The sequence below is a fragment of the Propithecus coquereli genome, unplaced genomic scaffold (assembly GCF_000956105.1).
Source record: "Propithecus coquereli isolate 6110/MARCELLA unplaced genomic scaffold, Pcoq_1.0 Scaffold26, whole genome shotgun sequence".
NCBI lineage: Eukaryota > Metazoa > Chordata > Mammalia > Primates > Indriidae > Propithecus > Propithecus coquereli.
The window spans coordinates 5,877,250-5,887,603 of record NW_012148174.1 but is presented as its reverse complement, the minus strand read 5'-3'; the positions used below and the strand labels follow the sequence as shown (position 1 = coordinate 5,887,603).

Below are 10,354 nucleotides of genomic sequence, written 5' to 3'. Positions count from 1 at the left end.
CCACTGAAAAGAGAATTCATGAACTGGAAGATAGGCCTGAAGAAATCATCGTGAATGAGGGGCAGAGAGACAAAGAGACAGAAAGTAAGACAGAGGGTTTGAGATATGACAAGTAGACTGAGAAGTTCTAACACATAAATAACTGGAATTTCAGTAAGAGAGAGTCAACATTTGTTTAGATTTAAAATGTGTAACAATTTATAAAAGGAGGGGACATCCCAAACCCATAAAAGTTATTTTAAAAAACCCTACAGTAAACAATATTCAAAACATGTCCTTTAAAATCACAAACAAGACAAGGTACCCACTATTACCATGACTTCTATTCAACATAGTACTGGGAGCCCTAGCTAGCACAAGGCAAAGGAAAGTAATAAAATGTATATGGATTGGAAAGAAAAAAAAATACAGAAAATTCAAAAGAATCTACAGATAAACACTAGATATAATGTGAAAATCTGGAAAATTCACTGGATATAAGAATCAACATCCAAAAATCAATGTATTCCTATAAACCAATAATGAATAATATAGTTTTTATGATACCATTTATAACAGCCTAAAAAAAATTGAAATATCTTGGTATAGATTTGACAAAAGACTTTCATAGTAAAATAACAAAACTTTATTGAAAGATAACCTAATAAAGAGAGAAATAGACACTATAAAGATTCACAATAGTAAAGATATCAATTATCCCCAGAGTGGGATATAGATTCAATGCAACTCCAATCAAATTTCTAGTAAGACTGTGTGTTTGTGTGCCTGTATGTGTATAACCTGACAAGCCAATTTTAAAATTTATATGGAAGAGCCAAGTGACCAAAATAGCCAAGACACACTTCAAAAACAAAGTTGAGGTACTTCTCTTACCAGATATAAGCAATTAATGCAGCGCCACACAAAATGACTAACACTACAGAAGACAGCCCAAAATTGAATCCCATACCTGGAAACTTGATTTACAACAGTCTGTATTGCCTATCAGTGGGCAAAGGGCAGCATTTCAATAAGAAGTTATAAGGTAATTTTTTTTTTTTTTTTTTTTTTTGAGACAGAGTCTCACTCTTTTGCCCGGACTAGAGTGAGTGCCGTGGCGTCATCCTAGCTCACAGCAACCTCAAACTCCTGGGCTCATGCATGCGATCCTCCTGCCTCAGCCTCCCGAGTAGCTGGGACTACAGGCATGCGCCACCATGCCTGGCTAATTTTTTCTGTATATTTTTAGTTGTCCAATTAATTTTTTTCTAATTTTAGCAGAGACGGGGTCTCGCTCTTGCTCAGGCTGGTCTCGAACTCCTGAGCTCAAACAATCCGCCCGCCTCGGCCTCCCAAAGAGCTAGGATTACAGGCGTGAGCCACCGCACCCGGCCGGTAATTGTTTTTAACAATTTAAATTTTAACTGTAATAAATTTAAAATAAATTTCAACTCAAATTAAACAACTGTGAAAGACAAAACTAAAATCAATATTTTCTTTAGATCTGGACAAAAGTAGCTTCTGCCCCAGGCCCATGACTGAATGGTTCCTGTTGTGGCCCTCCTCTAACCCAGCCCCTTCCCCAGGGTGAGGGGTCTGCAGGGCCAAGGGGACCTGTCTATCTGCTGCCCACACACCCCCTTCTAGACTGGGCTCCAGAAACCCAGGCTCCAAGTCAGCTCTTGGCACAGGCCTCTTGCCCTGCTTGGTCTCTGGAGAGTGGACCACGTTACAGTCAGCATACGCCAAGCCTCAGGGTTGGCAAAGGAGCATCTGTTGCGGGAGGTGGGATGGAACTCAGACATACGGGCTGAGGTGGCCACACATGCACATGTGACAGCCCTTGTGCCATGCGACAAAACCAAGGCAAGAAAAGCACAGAGGGCTCTGTTTGTGCAAAACTCTAAGGAGCCCAAGATTTCTAATTTCAAACCTGGCCTCCCCTGTCATTATGAATGTTTATTTGCCAAGGTGGAAGGACAGAGTATATTTTATTTAACGGTTTGTTGCCTAGGTTTTTAACCTTTTAAATATTGGATATATTGTATATGGGCCTCCACTTGTACTTTTCTCCTGGCCTCAGCTATCATCCTCTTTAGAAGACTATCCAGGGCAGTTGTGAGGATGAAATCCAGCTCTCTGCTATTTCTGTGAAGTCTTATTGGAACACAGCCACACCCATTCATTTTCGCATTGCCTACGGCTCCGTTCCTCTACTTCTACAGAGCTGGGTAGCTGCAGTTGTGACAGAAACCAACATGCCTCACAAAGCCTAAAATATTTACTATCTGGTCCTTTCCAGAAAAAACCTGCTAACCCTTGATTTGGGGTAATAATTTAAAACCTGGATAGGGGAAAAAAGTTTAAAAGAAGATACAAGGAGCAAAAGTTATAAAGGAATGATTGACAAATATATCTACATCAAAATTAAGAATGTGAGTTTGTCAAAAAAATACCATAGAGTGAAAGACAAGCTACGAACTTCAATACAATATTTGCAACATTTGTAACTGACAAAGGACTAGTATCTAAAATAAAAAGAGCTCCTATAATCAATAAAAGTAAAAAACCATTTAGAACATTTAAAATGAACAAAAGGACAGATATTTTATAGAAAAGGAAACAAATATTGCAATTATAAACATGAAAATTTGCTCTCATGAATTAGAACCAGGGAAATACAATTAAAACCATAATTTGGAACCTTTCACAGGGAAAATATTTTCAAAATTTTAAAGTCAGATGTGGAGCAAAAGGAATTCCCATCATCTCCTAGAGAGGACTTAAATTAGTCCAACTACTTCAGAAGACAGTTTGTCACTACCAGTAAAGAACACATATATATCTACAATTTATCAATTCCAGAATTACGTGTAAAAACCAAAAGCAACTCGTGACACATGAAGACCAAAAGACATGCACAAAAATGTTTATAGCAGCATGTTTTCTCATAGAGGAACCACCCCTCCACAAACCAAGCCAAACCAAATGAAACCAAGAATTGCGAATAGCACGTATATTCATCAATATGGGAATGGATAAGTAAATTATGGTGTATTCATACAATGGACTAAAATGCAGAGCAAAAATGAATGAAATACAGCCATAAGAATTAATCTAGGTGAATCTATAAAACAAAATATTAAGTGTAAGGATCATGTATTCCATTGATATAACTTTCAAAAATGGCAAGATTAAACAACATAGTGTCTAGAGATACACATATATATTAAGAGTAATAAAACAATAAAGAATGACAGAATGATTAACCCAAAATCCAGGATCATGGCTACCTCTGGGAGGTAAAGGGGCTGCAATTTGTGAAGATACACAGGCATTTCTAAAATATTTTAACTTTTAACACGGGTGGTAGGTACACTGGCGTTTATTGTTTTTTTTTTCCAAACTATACATAGATATTATATATGTTCCTTTATATATTCATGATATAACTCACAAAAAAATATTTTAAAATAGCAATATAAACTTCCCACGTCTCATGTGAGTCTACTTAATATTCAGACCAGTTGAAAGCAGGAAAATTTTTATTGCCGAATAAAGACATAGAAGTTTCTAAATAAACTCACCCTGTGCAGCTTTTTCAACATTTCTAGGAGAGTTTTAACATGACAGTTATTCTCAGCACTTCCAGTCCAATAATGCAGCTGAGAGATGAGGGCTCTTTTAAACATTTGGACCAGTTTGCCAAAAGCAGATTCTTGCAGAGTTGCCCAATACTCCTCTAAGGAATACAAAAAAGGCAAATTTTTTGAAAAGTAAATTTCATTGTATATATTCGAGGTTTACAACATGATGTTATGGGATTACATATAGATAATAAAATGGTTACTATAGTGAAGCAAATTAACATATCTATTATCCCACAGTTACTTTTTTGTGACAAGAGCAGCTGAAATCTACTTATTTAATGAAAATCCCTAATACGATTTTATTAACTGTAGTCCTCATGTTGTGTATCTCTAGACTTGCTGATCCTCCGTATCTCCTTCTTTGTATCCTCTGACCTACATCTCCATATTTCCTACCTACCCCCAACTCCTAGCTGCCACTAGTAACTGCTATTTTATTATTTATCTCTGTATATTTGACCTTTACAAAGGTCAATATAATTTTTAGCATGTGATTTCTCTTGGATTCTTTTTTCTTTTTTGAGACAGGGTCTCGCTATGTTGCCCAGGCTGGAGTGCAGTGGCTACGCACAGGCGCAATCACAGCACACCACAGCCTTGAACTGGGCTCAAGCAATTCCCCTGCCTCAGCCTCCTGAGTAGTGGGACTGCTGGTGTAGTGTCACCATGCCCAGATTTCTCTTGGATTCTTACAGGTAAAAAGTGTCACTATTTCCCCAAACACATAACAAAATATCTTAGTATAGATTATAATTACAAAAACACATTTATGGCCAGGCGCGGTGGCTCACACCTGTAATCCTAGCACTCTGGGAGGCCGAGGGGGGCGGATTGTTTGAGCTCAGGAGTTCGAGACCAGCCTGAGCAAGAGCGAGACCCCGTCTCTACTAAAAATAGAAAGAAATTAATCGGACAACTAAAAATATATAGAAAAAATTAGCCAGGCATGGTGGCGCATGCCTGTAGTCCCAGCTACTCGGGAGGCTGAGGCAGGAGGATTGCTTGAGCCCAGGAGTTTGAGGTTGTTGTGAGCTAGGCTGACTCCACGGCACTCACTCTAGCCCGGGCAACACAGTGAGACTCTGTCTCAAAAAAAAAAAAAAAAACACAAAAAAAAACCACATTTATAACAAACTTTTCAGTGAATAAAATACAATTAAAAGTTTAGAATTTAACATCCTGGAAGTATTCCTTCACAGTTAATAGAATTACAAACTTGATGTAATTAACTTGTGCAAAAAATACTGGCAAAATTCAATTATCACATTCTTTGCCCCAATGAAGAGTATATTAAAAATCAAGAATTTTTTGTGATTATACAATTCTTTTTGTGCTACCAGCCTTAGTTTTTAACTCTTAAAAAACATCTTTCAGCATTTTAAAAACAACAAAAAGTACTGTAAAGTAACTTTTCATCACTTACAATGCTATATTTAATATTTAATAAAACACAAAAAATGAACTTCCTTGGGCTGAATACGCTATATATGTAAAAAACTCCATTAAAGTCTATTCATGCCCTACACCTCACTTCCAGTGTACTGGAAATACAGGGAGAGGAAGAAACATTCAGACAATCTGGATGTGGGACATTCTACAAAACAAGTGACTTGGATTCTTAAAAAAAAAAAAAAAAAAGCTGTGAAATACTTTTTTGGGAAAAGTGTAGAAATTTGAATATGGCCTGAATATTAGATAATATTATGGAATTATGGCAAATTTTCTTAGGCATGATAATGATGTAGCATTCTATATTCTTAGATAAATGCTGAAATACAATGAGTAAAATCTCATGTCTTTAATTTACTTTCAAATAGCTCATCAAAAATAAAATGTCATCTGTGTCAACAGAGCAAAAACACATATGGCAGCATATTTATTGTTGCTACTCTAAGTAGAGGGTACATGGGTATTCATTGTACTGTTCTTTCAATTTCTCCGTATTTGTGAAATTTTCCATAATGACAAGTTATGGACAAAGGATCTCAAGACCCAGCCGTGCATGTATCATTCCAGGACCTATAAAAAGGCACTAGAACAATCTACTTTAGATGACTGCAATAATTATTATAGCATCTTTAGAGTATGCTAAGAATATGAACTAAAAAATAAGAATGCATTTATAATGATCTCAGTTTTGCCATAACATTGCTAAGCCTGTCTTTCCATTGAGAAGACGGGTAAAGTATTTTCAAATGTAAATCATCAATCTTACCCAGAACGCATGAAGACTGGTCACTTAGTTTCCAAACAGCCTCTGCAAATGGAACCACCAGGGTCTCCCAGTTGTTACCTTCATGCATCACAGGACACTCTGGGAGAAGGAAGAATACTGCTAAGGCTTCTTGGTGTGCAGAATTAAACGTAAGGTTTTTGAGCAGATTATCCCTGAGACAGATGGTTATCTGTGGTCAGAAAGGATCAGGGAAAAGGCATTCAAAACTCAGCAGGAATTGGGTGCAACTTAACGGTAATAAAACAAAGTGCAGAACCTGGAACTTCATTCCAACACTAAATTAGAATAATCATTTAGTTTTTCTAAAATCCATGTTTATATCCCATCTTATCTAGCCTCCCAAATATGGGAGATATTTGGGATATGTGACAAGTATTCTCCCCATTCAATTGTTGGGGTACACGAAGGAGATCAAGAAATCATACGTGCAAGGGTTACACTGGATGAACAATGGATTCAGAACGACCAGGCAGCCCTCTCCCGATAAGTACTACATTTTACCCTCTGTTTCACACTATCACACCTAATTTTTTTAGAGGAAGAATTTGTCAGAACCCAAAAAGAGTAAAACAAAATTAAAAATCAAAAGACAGGCAAAAAGTAACAATCTCAACAACAAAACTTACCATAGTTCCCTATTACCCTTCCCGCAGGACTATCTATCTCTATCACAAACTCTTTCTAGCCCTTCCAATCTCCTTGCAGTTTCCCCAACCCACATGCAACTGTTCAGGAAAAATTCAAACGGAATTTTGAACTTTTATTTGTTATGTGTACTTAGTAGTAATCATTTGTTTAAAAACCCACTATGATGATAAGGTTATGCAGATAAGCTAATATTTATGGAGTACTTATTATTTGTCAGATACTATGCTAAGTGATTTACATATATTAATTAGGTCACTTAATCCTTGTAGTTTCTCCATAACATAGATGATATTATTAATCCCATTTTACAGATGAGAAATCTGCACTTCAGAGAAATTAAGTAACTTGCTCAAGGTCACACAATTAAGTTGGAATTTCTCCTGGATATTTCTGACTCCAAAGCCTAAACCCTTAATCATTATGAGATATTAGCTAAATGATATCTCTCCATATACAAAGTCTGATAATTATCTATTTTTATATTAAAATATTATATTGGGCTCATATAATGAGGTTCAGCCCTTGAAATGACACATATCTGTCAACTCTTGTTTTAATGTCTCAATGGCACACACTCCTCCTATCTCCTTGCTCATCATCAGCCACATCCCCAAACCTCCTGGCCTACTCCAAACCCTTTAGAACTAGCATGATACTCTCAAGCCAGTTTTATTGTTTCATACACTGTGCCTCGGTATATACTATTCCGGCTGCCTGGAATGCCCTCATCCTTGTAGGCACCTGGTAAATTCCTAATTCCTCTGGGTAGCTTGTTTTGAGCACTCTAAGTAGAGCTGACCATTCACCATCCTAACAATGATTGAGTTCATTCAAAAATATTTATAGCACATTCACTACATTCTAAGATAGGCAGTGGGGAACACAATGGAGTGTAAAATACACCAGGTCTTTGCACTACAGTATGCAGGCATGTATCTGTCTGTCTTACTAAACCATGAGCTTCTACAGGACAGGGATCATGTCTCTTTCATTTTTCATCAAGAGTCATCGTTATGTGCCTAGCACATAGCAAGTATTCAAATGCTTGCTAAATAAACGAACAAATGCCAAAAGTCTGTGAGTCTACATCACAGAAAGAAACATCACAGGCCTCCTAATCCAGCTATCCCGTTCTGAAACAACAGAGGTGAAAAATGCCCTACCATTATGTCACTTATATATTAGATGTTGTTTTCCAGGAACAATCAAGGTATAATTAGTAAGCAGGAAAGCCCTCAGTTGATGAACCGATGCAACCCCTTCCCCTCACAGGTGCAGAAATGGCCTTCTAGTTTTGGTGATGTTTCCATGGCTGTATTCAGTAGCAATGACTCAGAATCTTATGGAAAGAAAGTTAAACTGGCCCCAACAGGAGGATTTTAAATAATGAAAGAAAATTAGCAAGAACAAATGTTGATAAAATAGTCCACCAGGCAGTCCTCGGGTTAATGTTACAGGCAGGACTAAGAGCCGCGGAGTCCCAGTGAGGTACCTAATTAGGGATCCACTTCACCTCAGACCCCTAATGGGGCTGTGGTTCTGCCAAAGTTAACAGAATTAAACTCTCCATCTTCCCTTGAAAGAAAGCAGTGAGAGAAAACTTGCAGTTAAAATAGAGAACGAAACAGGTGAAGGAGCGTGAGAGAGGGGAGCAAGACTGGAAGGGAAAGAGAAGTGAGATACAGAAACAGAGGGAGAGACCAAAAAGGGGGGGTGCGAGAGGAGAAGAAGCAAAGAGAAAGAGAAAAAATAAGCAACCACAGTGAGACCCAGGAGAAAAAGATTGAGGGAACACAGGAAGTACTATCCCTAGATCAACCAGTATAGTAAAACAGAAAAAATAAATTAATAAAGACTGCATTAAGAATTGATTGATTAAATTTCATTAACTAAGAAAGCATGTCTGTAGCATCTGCAAGTGGAAAACCTAAAGACAGAAGTAATGGTACTGAAACAGGAAGAAAGTCCCAGAAAGACCAAGAACATTCTAGAAGCCATGGAAAAGAAAGTACAATGGAACAAAACAGAGGGAGGAAGAATCCAGGCAGTCCTTGGTGAGAGGGATATTCACATCAGAAAAAGTGTTCTCATTTCCATATTTATGCTTAAAAGAATTGCGTATAAAATGTTCTTATTCTAGTATGCCAGTCTCAACAAATCCTTAATCATCTCCCTAAAGCCCTGAGTTGAAAAAATTCCCTCTGGGAATGTGTATGCATGTATGTGTATATGTGTTTGTCTATAGATGCACTATTTAGACTATTTGTAACCCATGTGACTATTATACCAACTATTTCACCCTAAATGTGCCAACTCCTGAATGCTATCTTAGTTTAACTTAATCTGGATATGCTACAGGGTCTCAGAGAATCTCTTAAAACAAAATATTTCCTTCTTCAAATAGCGAACGGAAAAAAAATAAAAAAGTATTTCTTCTGAAATTTTGAGTTCTTGTAAGAAATATTCTAGTGTATTTTCTTTCTATAAATAATAGTCTGAAGAATACCACCATGTTAGTAATCCAGTCCTTTTGGGTTAACTCCTTAAAGATGTTTCTTGCTTTATCTAAGTCCAAATGAATAGACATCATTTCTGCAGCTCTACTGTAGGAGGAAGATAAATGAATAAATGGGTAAGTAAATGAAAATGGACATAATATTAAGTACTTTATTAGATTATCTGTCTAGATGCAAAGTTTCTTCTAGAGCTTGCCTCATTTCAGTAAAATTACCTTTTTTCTCAACTTTATAATAACTATAATAACTTGGCTGAATACAAATACAATTGAAAATATAGAAGACAATGTATGATTATTTCTAAAATGCCAAAAAAATCAAGGCTGCATTAACTATTTATAACATAGGACAATTTTAACTCAGTTTTATTCAAAATGGATAATCAATAAATATTTATTTCCCAGCAGAAAAAAGCCACAGAAAAAAGATAAAAAAGTTTTTCTTGTTTCTGAAAAAATATGACCACTTCTCTCAATTGCATAAACTGAAAAGTGGAGACCAAAAGAAGGGGCTTCAGAGCAGTAAATACTATGTACTCCAACAGAAAATTATTAATGAAATATGTCTTAACCTGTGAATCATGTTTATGTTGAACTGAATAGATTCAGTATCTGAAAATACACATTCTTTGTAAAATAATACATATATTTAGTGTCTAAAAATAGGAAAAAATTTAAAGAAATAAATATAATATTATACAAACATTTAGGAGAAAAAAGTACAAAGTTTTTCCTTCCTAATATTTAAAAATTCAAAAAACCCTTATTGGCCGGGCGCGGTGGCTCACGCCTGTAATCCCAGCACTCTGGGAGGCTGAGGCAGGAGGATCGCTCGAGGTCAGGACTTCGAGACCAGCCTGAACAAGAGTGAGACCCCGTCTCTACTAAAAATAGAAAGAAATTAATCGGACAACTAAAAATATATAGAAAAAATTAGCCGGGCATGGTGGCGCATGCCTGAGTCCCAGCTACTGGGGAGGCTGAGGCAGGAGGATCGCTTGAGCCCAGGAGTTTGAGGTTGCTGTGAGCTAGGCTGACACCATGGCACTCTAGCCTGGACAAAAGAGTGAGACTCTGTCTCAAAACAAACAAACAAACAAACAAAACTCTTATTGTCTAGCAATAAAGAAATAGTTAAATAAAGGTTTGATCTTCTCATGAAATATCATGCAGCCCTAAAAATGATGTTACAGAAAAATACTGAATATGGAAAATGAATAAAATGAAAAAAGACAAATATTAAGTAGAAAACAATAAATAAAACAATATGATCTCATTCTTTGTAAAAGAATACATTTGCATAGAAAAAAGATATACATACACATA

At 36.6% G+C, this 10,354-nt stretch overlaps 1 protein-coding gene across 1 annotated transcript in view; it reads right to left on the bottom strand.

The window, feature by feature from the left end:
- HERC5 (HECT and RLD domain containing E3 ubiquitin protein ligase 5) overlaps positions 1-10,354 on the bottom strand; it is a 45,294-nt gene that overhangs the window by 19,606 nt on the left and 15,334 nt on the right. Inside the window, exons 12-14 of the mRNA XM_012647157.1 lie at positions 9,023-9,116; positions 5,845-6,034; positions 3,567-3,721 (exon numbers count right to left, since the gene is read on the bottom strand). Of these exons, the coding sequence (XP_012502611.1) occupies positions 3,567-3,721; positions 5,845-6,034; positions 9,023-9,116 (439 nt within the window). The remainder of the gene's footprint in view (positions 1-3,566; positions 3,722-5,844; positions 6,035-9,022; positions 9,117-10,354) is intronic.